The sequence below is a fragment of the Protomyctophum parallelum genome (genome assembly GCF_964188405.1).
Source record: "Protomyctophum parallelum genome assembly, chromosome: 3".
Taxonomy (NCBI): domain Eukaryota; kingdom Metazoa; phylum Chordata; class Actinopteri; order Myctophiformes; family Myctophidae; genus Protomyctophum; species Protomyctophum parallelum.
In genome coordinates this window covers 24,828,214-24,840,352 of record NC_139698.1, presented here as the reverse complement: position 1 = coordinate 24,840,352, position 12,139 = coordinate 24,828,214, and the positions used below count along the sequence as shown (strand labels likewise).

General features: G+C 41.3%; 1 protein-coding gene across 1 annotated transcript in view; it reads left to right on the top strand.

Moving 5' to 3' along the window:
- Positions 1-1,368: 1,368 nt before the first annotated feature.
- abhd16a (abhydrolase domain containing 16A, phospholipase) overlaps positions 1,369-12,139 on the top strand; it is a 30,715-nt gene continuing 19,944 nt past the window's right edge. Inside the window, exons 1-11 of the mRNA XM_083760970.1 lie at positions 1,369-1,499; positions 3,243-3,299; positions 3,386-3,452; positions 4,114-4,200; positions 4,498-4,583; positions 5,019-5,092; positions 7,384-7,485; positions 8,763-8,877; positions 9,156-9,257; positions 10,280-10,343; positions 11,100-11,149. Of these exons, the coding sequence (XP_083617096.1) occupies positions 1,398-1,499; positions 3,243-3,299; positions 3,386-3,452; positions 4,114-4,200; positions 4,498-4,583; positions 5,019-5,092; positions 7,384-7,485; positions 8,763-8,877; positions 9,156-9,257; positions 10,280-10,343; positions 11,100-11,149 (906 nt within the window). The 5' untranslated portion in view covers positions 1,369-1,397. The remainder of the gene's footprint in view (positions 1,500-3,242; positions 3,300-3,385; positions 3,453-4,113; positions 4,201-4,497; positions 4,584-5,018; positions 5,093-7,383; positions 7,486-8,762; positions 8,878-9,155; positions 9,258-10,279; positions 10,344-11,099; positions 11,150-12,139) is intronic.

The following is a 12,139-nucleotide window of genomic DNA, read 5'->3' as shown; positions in this document are numbered from 1 at the left end:
ACCACAATCTGAATCTCTTTGGACTTCATCTTGTCACCTTTTTAATAGATGCTAGATACTGTTCAGATCGACGTTGTTTACTTGCTCAATTTCACATGTTGTTATTAGGAGCTGGATAGCAGTCCTGCCAGTCCTGCCTCTTCTTCTTTCTTCTGCTGCCAGGAAATTTCTGTCTTCCATCCATGAAAATAAAAACAATTTGGCACACTGGTCTCAGTGGAGGAAGTTTGGCATAGGTCCATACATTCTGGATGTATGCTACAGTAAGCGTATAAAGTTTAAAACGGAACATTCTTAGCAAATCACTCCTACATGCATACTGTATCACGCCTGAGCAGAATGTGTTCATATACATGTCATAACCTATAATTGATACCAAATTAACTATACTGTACACAGCATCTTCAGACTGTTGTTCACAAATTATGCGGCCAGATTGTTTTTAATGTAGCCCACGCCGGGCATGGATCACAATGTTTTACTGTAAACAGCTACTTCTAATTCTCACTTCATATGTATGCTTATAAAAATAAATGATAAAAATCTTATGTCATGGCAGGTGATCTCATGCATTTCCAAAAGCAATTGTTATAATGCACAGAGCATATTTAAACATCATCTTCTTTTTTTTTTTTTAAGATATTTTTTTGCGGCTTATTTTTGAAGGGACAGACAGTAGGCTGACAGGAAATGGGAGAGAGATGGGGGGATGACATGCAGTAAAGGCCGTGTCGGGTCCGGGAGTCGAACCCGCGGCACACTGCGACTGGATCACCAGTCCGGTGCCCAGACCGTTACGCTACGGCCTGGGCCTAAACATCATCTTCAATCTTGTAGAACAATCAATCTAATACCAGTATAATACTGATGATAATAATTTAAAAAAGAACAACAAAATAAATACAAATGTATACAGGCATCATATATTATCCTGATGAAGTACAACAATTGCCTGAATTATTTCTTAGACTATTATTAGAAATCTCAAATCTGCCATTACATATGCATCAAGCAGCATCATCATTACAGTAGGCTACATATTAAATATGCATCATATAACTTCAACATTCTACATAACATAAGTAGCACTAGGTTATGTTTTTTTATGTGTTTTTAATTAAATGTTGATATCATTTGTTAAAATAATTAACTATATATTCTTGGGGACACAAAAGGCACAAATTCCACGGAATTACCTAGTTCAATCTTATCTTGAAGACGTTTGTTCAGTAAGATTAGCCTAATATTTAGACTCTCGTAGTCGTAGATGTATTGTAATTTGTATTTATCGAATCGATAAATAAATACATCTAAATGATAGTGGAACAAACAAACGCGCTGTCGCCTTTGAGACTTTTGGCTAGTGCCGGCTTCCGTAGTCATCGCTCAATGGAAGAATGGCTGGCTGGATGTTTCTTCGTTGTCTGTTGGGGCCTCATTTAAACAGAACTCACCGCTCACCGGAGCAATCCAGACCCGACGGCAGGACGGGGAGGAGGGTAGGCTTACGTTTAATGCAGTGCTCTTAATTGACTCTGAGCAAACAAGGTTGATCTCTACAGAAATCGACCAGTTAGCAGCATTGTTGCTAACGCTGCGGCCCGGAAGTGTCCCAGCTGTCATGTTTGTATTATGATTGTTGCTGTCAATGAATGAATGTAGACTCACTGGAGACGGCATGTGCAAAGGAACGAACCGACGGGTTAACAAGCATGGTTATTCATGTAGTTGGTTATCACTTTCACATAAGCTTTTACACACAAATAAATAAATGTAGATAGATTACCTCTGCTGCTGCTGGATCAATTCTTGCCCGGAGTTGCGTCACTACTCACTAGCAAGAAAATCATTTCTAGAATGAATGAGAGCCTGAGGTAATTCAATTGTAGTTTGCACTGACTAAGTTACAACTCCAAGAAACATTATGCGCTGGATAAATAAGTAAAACATGCTTGAACACTTCAACGTAGATTCTCTGTGGGGTTCAGGTCAGGCCAGTTGGCTGGTCAGTTAAGCACAGTAATACCTAGCCCTCCAAGCAGAACCCAAATGCTACTGAAGTTAGTAATACCACGGTCAGTACACCAATTACTAGTTTTAGTCCGTGGGCAGGTGCCAACTTGCCAAGTGCTGCTGGGAAAGGAAATCGGTATACCCATAAAGCTTGTCATACAGGAGCACACAGTGCTGTAAAATATCCTAATAGATGGTTGTGTTGTATCTACAATATTAAAACACAGTGATTTCACTGATTTGGGTCCATGTTATCTGTATGTTGTTGGTCCACTGACAGTGAAAACCTCACACTGGAGTCAACAGAGCCATCTACCTGGAGACACTAGATTCAACAATACAAATGAGTTTAAAGCTGCTATCAAAGTAGCCCTGAAACATGACTGTCATGATGATTATCACGAGCGTCATGTACCATGGCTACTATCAAAGCAAATCTGGGCTTCCATAACACCTCAACAGTGCCACAGGCTTATGACCCCCATGCCACGCCCCATTGATGAAATCATTTGTTTAAAAGTAACCCAGAGCCCCAGATCATGTATTGAGTGCATAAATTATCATACTTTTCAGATAGTCGACATTTTTTATTTTTATGATCAGTACTTTATTTGGATTTTTTACAAATACAGAAAACAGACAAAACAAACACAAGCAACAACAGAATACGTATGCATGGACATTATGTGTGAACACAGAAACATAATATAAAACAAGGATAGACAAGATAAACAAATACAAATACCCGTAAATCAAATTAAAAGTTTAAATTAGTTTACACGACCAAACACGCAGCATCCGTATCAACCGTATCATATTATGTATACTAATACAGTAAACAATCAAAAGGGCATTTTTAGATTTTCATGAGCTGCCTGTATGCCAGATTCATCAAGATTAAAACAAAAAGTTTTAATTAAATATGTCACTTCATGCGCAATTAATCTTATTCTAGGATATATGAACGTTTCACTTTTTGAATTATATTATGGAAGAAAATGAACTTTTACACAATATTCTAATTTTGTAATTACTTTCACACCCCACAAAGCCACAATGATTAGGTGATAGGTCCCACTCTTCCTGTATCCGGTTGCAGTATGTGCTGCTGTCTAGCTATGTAATCTGGGTACCCATTGGCAAAACAAAGGAAAAACAGCCTCCTCTTCAGTCTGTCTCGAGAGACTAAGCTATAAGATCATTAATTTATAATTTTACCTCTTTGTTAGGGATGGAACTACCAAGCCAAGAGTCTGGAAAGGCACACGGACAGCATCATTGGTTGGGTCAGTATCGTTGCGTGATTGACATTTTATGAAGTAATTAAGAAGAACTGTCAAGTAATGAGTGTGTTTGTATTTCATCCATCTAGGCTTCTACACTGTGGTCTATTTCCTACTACAGTTCTCCTCTCCTCCTCTGCTATCTCTATAGGAAAGGTATTTTGTGTGTGTGTGTGTGTGTGTGTGTGTGTGTGTGTGTGTGAGTGAGACTGAGTCCATCTTACGAAGCTCTAAGACAGTGTTCCAGACAAGTTGTTTCGACGAGAGGAGTACTTGAGCAATTAACTTAAAACTCTCGCCGTAAAGTGTCTGACAAGCTGTGCAATTGTTTTCTTCTCACTATTATGATTTGTTCAAGCCCCATGTATAATGAGTAAAATAAATGGCTGCAGTCTGTCCTGTCCCTTGGGGGGTAGCTGTTTTTATTTATATGAAACTAATCAGATGGCTCTCATACCGTAGCATTGTTACAGTGAATGGATCTAAATGAATTGCCTGGGGTTATCTGCTAGTCTGTGAGTGTGTGTAAACGGGCTGCTGTTATTTGTTGACATGCAAGGAAGGTATTGTAGTTGTTGCTGTGCATACTGGTGCCGGTTAACAAGGCTCCGAGTCTCCGAGTCTGAGAGACGGAGAGAGAATATTTCCACTACTGTGGGTGTGGACGCAGTCTGTTTGGTGGTCAATGAAACTCCTTGGATGTGTGATAGTGGCATAAAAAAAGACAATAAATCTATCCCAATAAATCTATTAATAAATATGTGGATATTTCTGTGTGTCAACTGTGTCACCACCATTCTGCTGTTCATTTCCCCAGGATACATCTGCAGCACTAAGTTGGTTCCATGCGGTCAGTACGTGGGGACGGTGCTGGTATGCCTGCTGGGGGTGGCCTGCCTAAGAGGTGAGTCTCTAGTGTCCGCTGTGACTACTATGCCTAATTGAACTCATTTGACGCATCAACATGTACTTGTATGGTGCATCTGTTGCTGCATGCCAATGGGATTTCATTAACATTGAGCCTGACGCACAAGGTCCGTGCCCAATAAGCATACTAAGTGCACCCTTGAGACTCTCTGTAGTGAGATGAATGTATTTTGCCGTCTCTCTCATTTTCCCCACTTACTGTATGTCCTCTCTGTCACTGCTCCTCTCCATCTCCCTTGCTCACTTTCCCTTTCTCTCTCTCTCTCCTCCCCAGGCTGGGGGAGATGGAAGAACTCGGAGTATCTTCAGTTCCTCTCTATTCTGGAGGAAAACAGGAATAATAACATACCTACCAACAAGGTGAGTGGTGTGCCCAGCAGGTCATAGTTTCCATGATGACATAACGGTGTGTTCATAGGAACAGGTCTGGTCAAAACACACTGCTACCCTTGTGAACCACTTGGGCGTTGTTGTCATCCCTGTTATGTTGGGAACGCTTGCCAAAAATAGCAGAGTTACAGGCTCAAAATGTGTCGTAAGTCGTAACGCAACGTATAGAGGGTCTAAATGGTTATAACATCAATTCCAACAAAACTGTTATTTTTGGCTCACATTCAAACTAATCAACAAGCATGTAAATTGTCAATCATTTCTTTGTATATTTTAGTTATTTGTCATATCTGCCCTGTGCAAGCCAAAAAGCCAAACGGAAATGTATTTATTATTTACAATTGCCAATGTGCCAAAAACACAATTAAATTGTTAATTGCTTTATTTGACTGTCTCTCTGTATAGAAAAAACTGAGGTGCTACGATTTTGACTTCTCTCACTGGCCTATTGACTTCAGCTGGACAGAAGTCAGCAATCCGTAAGTGTGTGTTTTTTAAAAGGCTGCACGTATTTGTGTGTTCTTGGTTTTGTTTCTGTATGATCTCTGATCAATTGCATGCACAGAGTCGGCGTCTGAAACCAGAGACCAACTGGCTAGTGGCTACATAAGGAAAAGCAGCAGCAGTGCAATGTTGAAAGACGTGCATGTGGCGTTTATGTATGTGTGTGGTTTACAATAAAAAAATAAATGTGCTGAAAATCTGACACTTATTCTGTTTCCATTGCCCAAAATGGAAGAACATCAACTATCTGTCATGTTTATGAGAAAGCTTTATTCCTCTGCTGTCTCAACATTATGGCTTCAGTAGTCTATTCTGATATTGCAAGCCTTTGCAATGTGTTTATTGTGAAATTTCATATCGCCCTCACAGCTATTATAGAGCATGGGTAGTGGTGAACCGTATTGGTCCCGTGGATATATATCTAGCTATAAATGTATAAAACATTGCCAGCGATAGTGCTTGTAATCCCACTGGGGTCATCCATACTAAAAATAACCCATTCTTCCTGGTATTGTTAGGCACTTTGGATAAATGTACTGTATTAAATGTCATTTATTGAATGGATTTTCCTGTCCTGCTGTGCAGTGCCATCAGGGCATACATTTAGACTTTGTTGTCTCCTGTTGCCCTGGTGGGAATTGAAGGTCAAAACCTTATACAGGTAGTAACCGCTGAGCTACACGAGACCACGTATCGTCGCCGTCGGATGGAAACCTTTTCGGGAAATGGAAGCAATAGCCTGTGTTCCAATAGCCTGGCTTGGCCAGCCTCATTGCGGGGAGGAAACATCCGTGAACCCTCGCTATGAGTCTGGCCGCGCCAGGCTAGTGTTCCAATGGATCCAAAGTAGTTCATTAATCACAAGCTTTTTTCCGCTTTTTTGTTGTTCTTCATCCTGTACCCAGACAGAAAAAAAAGAAAATAAGAAGCGCTTCGTGGGTTCTTTTTATGTAGAAAACTGCAGACGGGTTCTCTTTGGAGAGGGTTTCAATAATACAGCACAAAAATTCTTTAAAAGTTCTATACCTTTGAGTAAAGATCAATGTGGAGGGAGGTAAGAAGGTGGCAAACTTCAAAGAGGAGCCAAGACAGCTCTGCAGTTGAGCATCACAATAGATCACATGACTCGCATCATAATCAGAATACTACAAAAACACACTCGCACCTTAGGGCAGCTAACCATTTATTTAGATTATTAAGTTGTAACCTATGCGTTATACCTTTTCAATTCGGGAGCTACCTCTGTGTCTCATTAGTTGCTATACATAATTATTTATTTTTAATTAATTAATCTGATACTTTGGTTAAGAAACAAAGGAGGGGAACCTTCACAAGTTCGCATGATTAAACACATACATACTTTTCATTGGTTACAATATTTACAGTATAAAATACAGCCCACAGACAGAATTATCCGCTTTTACAGCACTTTAAAACAACTGTTCAAAAATAGTGAAAATGGCAGATCTACAAGCTCACAGGGTGATGTGATGGTTTGTGAGCTTGTGCCCGAATGTGCCACACTCTTGTATGACGGACGTAGGAAGAACATTTATTTAGAAAACAAAAAAACATTAAGGAAAATGTTTTAAATGTGGACATACTAAGTTTTCTGACCGTCAACAATGATATAAATGGTACACATTTTGTATGGGCTACTACTGTATGTCTCATGGATTTGTATCATTGTATGCCTTTGTAGAGAGAGCGTAAGGTCTGCACACTATCTCTTAAAAAATAAATGTATTGTCTCCACCAGGCCGAATTGGGAGAGAGTATGTTTTGCACTCCGTCCGTGTGTGTGTGTGTGTGTGTGTGTGTGTGTGTGTGTGTGTGTGTGTGTGTGTGTGTGTGTGTGTGTGTCTGTCCGTCCGTTACCAGCGAATCTCTGGCACTTGTTGCCCTGATCCATGCCAAAAACATTGGCTTTTAAAATTTGCAGGACTGGCCCGTTTTGAACACAAGGCCTCAAATCATGAACGCAGCGTGCAATTTACGTGAAATCTCTCACGCACTTTCCTACTAGGCTGAGGAATATATCCCACCCTTTTCACATTGGCCTGTTGCCTCAAATCATCCAATTGCCATTTAAGGCATAAGAACAAATGGCACCCTTTTCACATTGGCCTATCATAGTGCCACCAGGAGGCCAACAACCTGCCCTGGTGGAGACCTGTGCCACTTTTATAGTTTATGTATTGTATTATGACTGTGTGTGTGTGTGTGTGTGTGTGTGTGTGTGTGTGTGTGTGTGTGTGAGAGACAGGAAGTTGTCCAAGGCAGGTGTGTCCCTGCTCAAACCGGAGCGGAGAGGAACCGCAGACACCATTCTCAGTTCTGTCCGCACTATGCCCTGTCACATCATCGGGTACACACCTTCTACACGTTCGTATCTGCCAGTGCACATTATGTGTTAAACCTGTTCCATTATGGAATATATAGACTACTATAACAGACTGGATGCATGGAGGAAGGGCCAGGCATGCCCTGCAAAAGGAGGCATTGTTGTCCTGCTGGAATTGGAATAAACTACTCCCATCAAGATAGAAATTCCTTAACCCATTTAGGCCTGACGAATACAATTTAAAAAAGTCTTCTGAAAGAATATATATTCAAAGGTTTGTGCCGCATTTTCACGATAAAAAAAAAAAAAGCAGACCTACAAGCTCGTGCTGAGCTTGTAGATCTGCTATTTTTCAATAGCTAAAGTATTACATAATGCTTAAAACACCGAAAGGGTTTCCCGCCCAGAATGGGTTCAAAATGGCGTCTATATTGGCATATGGTCATCCATTTTATCTGTGGCCATACTTTCGTCTGATTTTAAAAATGGCTATTTTCGCTACTTTTGACAACTTATTTCACTTTTATTTTTCACCTGCCGTTTTTATCAGGATGGGGTAAATTATTTTAGCACTTAGGAGGAAACCTAGTGATTGCACCTTTCAACAGAACAGAAGATGATGCACATCTATATAAGTGCTGTTATTATTATTTTAACTGTGACAATTTCTTAGTGAATGTTGAAAACAGGGACACGTTTTAGAGATATTTCTCTGGACGTTGGACACCCAGCTTGATATCAGGACACTTCTGGCCAAACCGGGATGTTTGAACCAGAGTAATCCAGTAAGAGAGTGGCGACACGCAAAGCGGGTGCAATGGGCTATACTGTAGTTCCCAACATTGGAACTATGACTATCCCATTGAGATAGAACGAGCACCTCCGCAATCCTTTGTTACAATGGGAGCCAACGCTAGTGTTGCCACTCTCTTACTAGATTACTCTGGTCTGAACACCATGTTGAAACAATACTAAATAAATATAGCAGGTCTACAAGCTTCGCAACACAACAAATCGGGAGCTTGTAGATCGACCATTGCTAGTCGTCATGAAATGAAGTGGTTAACAGCTGCAAGAACAATACTTTCAGCATCATTTGTATGTGTGCTGTTACCGTTCTACCAACAATATTATTTGCTTTGGTGTTTACCTATTGTATATTCAGTATGTAGTGTTGGGCTTTAGTTTTATGTGTACCCCACTACCCTGTCCTCTCGTCCTCATCTATATTTTTGCTAAAGCACTGCAGTGATGCGTTCTCTCACATTTCTCTCTCTCTCTCTCTCTTGCTCTCTCCTCAGTTTTCTCATCACTCACTCATTTGGACGGAGGATGCTGTACCCAGGGTCTGTAGGCTTACTGCAGAAAGCTATGAGGCACATGCTTCAGCAAGGCCAGGCTCGACTAATAGAGGAGGTGAGGAACGACCGAGCACAATGAAAAGGAAGGCACATAAATATGAAACAAAGAGCATTGTATCAGTTGACAAATATATTTATATAGTGTGCGACACACACACACACACACACACATGGGGCTTATTAAAATGTGTTGCTTCAAACAGATGTTCTTGTTTTCGTGTTCACACAAAAGAGAGACGCGACAACACCTACACCTTCTTTGATAAATGTTGGAACATCTACACCTTCATGTGTTTTTTGCTTAGTTTTTTCTTCCCTCTCCGATTGTTGCAGTTTGACGGCCAGAGGAACAAACTTGTTGCGTGTGATGGAAATGAGATTGACACCATGTTTGTCGACCGGAGGAGAGATGGAGGAGAGAACGGACAGACTCTGGTAAGTATCCTGCTGTTTTGTTTTTATGACTAATGACTGAGTCAACTCCGCACTCTGAATAAGCAGTGGATAAAGCATTATCACCATTAGGAGGTCATGCATTCTGAGTCTGTCTGTCTCTCTCTGTGTGTGTGACTTTAAGCAAGTTCTGTTTTGTAAAGAATAAATTGGTCCTGACTTGCAGTTTCTGTAAATGGCACAGATGGGTTGAATAAGCAACATTATTATGTTCCACGGATAGACTGGGTTATGTTTATACAGTATGTGCACAGCATGTCCCTGATCTCAAGCTCACATACTTCAGTCTAAACAAAACATCTCTGTAATGACTAACGAGCAAAGTCCGATCGCTTATTAATTATGTTTTGTCGTCAGTTAGACAAAGGTTATGACTGTATGAAGTGTGGGCTTGACAAGCTAGATGAGTCACGGCAAGCATTACGGGAGTGCATTGACCCGTGCGTGTTCATGTTCATCACCAAGTAATTACAGGTTTATCAGGGACAAATTATACTTTTTTTTCCTTATCCATTTGTAAATGTATACATGAGAGAATTAGAAAGAAGTACCACACACACACACGCTGTTCACTATTGTAATCTGCCTGCGCTGGACTTTTTGCGGGCTCCGCCTCCTGCCTGTATTCTATTACGTAATAAGAATATTTGTTAACAATGTAATGCACTGTACTACGGCCGTAATCTTGATTTGAATTAGATTCAAAACAGTTAAAAGCGGCCGTGTGGTGTCTCCGTAATGATAATCAGCTGCAAGTGGTGGAACAGTTTGAGCTGTGGGAATCACACAGGTGAATAAAATCGTGATTCATGATTATTCAAAGTTATTCATCGTTAGTTACAGTTACAGTTACAGTTAGTACTGCATATCTCCATTGTGACCATGGATAATATATGCATTGCCCCAGGAGCGTGAAAAAGACATTGTTCATTTCTTGTGGTATTTAAAGTACCCTCATGTGCAATACCGGTAGTTTACCGTGACCTCCCTTGACCTTGCTCTAGGTGATCTGTTGTGAGGGGAATGCGGGCTTCTATGAGGTTGGCTGCATGAACACGCCATTGGAAGGTGAGGAATTACTATATATTAATAAGATTGGAGGATGGGCGGGCGGACCACTGACGTCACTCTGACTCATACATAACCATAAACAAAATCCATACGGCCATATACTGTATAGGCAGTACCTGGCTCTGGGCAGTAGCACAGTCACATACATAACCATAACCAGACCACGGCCATGTCAATCAGACATAACCTTATTACGCCCATATATGTGAGGGCCACATAGCGGCCCAAACCTCTAGTACAGTGGTTCCCAAAGTGGGGTCCGGGGACCCCCAGGGGTCCTTGAGGGAGTTCCAGGGGCTCCCCAGCCAAATGATAGTTTGGAACCAAATGGACCCTTATGGGTCTGTAACTCTGAGAGTGTACAAATGGAACCAATTTGGTTCCCTTTGTACACTCTCAGAGTTAAATTAACATTGATTTTACAATATAAATTGCGGGTCCCAGAGATAGAAATGTCATTAAATGGGGGTCCGTAGCGTAATGCATGTCAAACTGGGGGTCCTTGACATTAAAAAGGTTGAAAATCACTGCTAGAGCCGTAAAAATCTTCTCTTATGGGGGTCCCTGGCATATCTTTTCAAATGGGGGTCCACGGGGTAATTAGTGTCAATTTGGGGGTCCGGGCATGGAAAAGTTTGGGAACCACTGCTCTAGTACTCTCATAACAGCATCGTGACTTTTTTAATACGTCTTCTAAAATGGAGATACACTATGTAGCATTTTAAACGTGCCACATCATTCTGTGCATTACAGGTGGTTACTCTGTGCTGGGATGGAACCACCCGGGTTTTGCAGGCAGTACGGTAAGCAGCATTGTTATCTCTGCCAGCTGTGAGTGAGTGTGAGTGTGCGTGTGCGTCAGTCCGTCTGTGAGCAGGTCATCTCTGGCACCGTTTGACGGATCACCTCCTGCCTTGAGTGTCCAGTGTCCTGCATTTGGGTTCTCACCACACCAGCATGTGACATGCAGATAGAAATGCTTGTGTAATATTTTTTGTGAAGGCCACATACTTGAGTGCACAACTGAGAGGACATTTCATTTGTATAGTCATACTTCTTTTTGTGGTAAAAGCTCAAGGCCTCTTCTTACCGACGGAGAGAAGTGGTGTATTGGCTAAGCATGATGAGACAAAATGTAAAAGCATTATTTGGACATTATTATCAGTCAGATATTGTATATTATTTACAAAACAAATTTCAGGCCAGATATTATCGCTGGTAGGCCAGTTCTTCTTCTGGGCTTAACCCATTCAGACCCGAGGCGCATTCTACAAATGCCTTCTAAATCAGTACTTGTGACACGCTGTGAGCTTGTAGATCTGCTGCCATTTTTGAGAAACTTCTGAAAACACTTATACGTTATAAGCTTTCCTGATTTTATGGGTTAAGAGGTTAAGAAGAGACCAGGTCCCCCCCCCCCCCCCCCCCCCGCCCTTCACACCTGGACGTGAGTTGGCCTCTCCCTCTGACATGACTTGTCTGTTGAGTCCATCGTGTGGTTGTTCTCTCAGGGGCTTCTCTGTTGTTCACTCCCCTCGTCTCTTCCTTCATCCATTCCTCTGAGGAATGGATGGAGGCAGAGCTGTTAATTATTTTATTACTGGCTAGCAGTTAGCATTTATGAAATTCCCAGTGCCACCATACGCGTTAACTTTAAGAGCAGAAGTTTGCCCGCCCCACACACACACACACACACTCAGTACAAACACACTTTAGTATCATTAGCACCAGCACACACTGTTTACTGTGTCGTGTTCATGGTATTGAGATCGACAATTGCAAATGTGATCTGA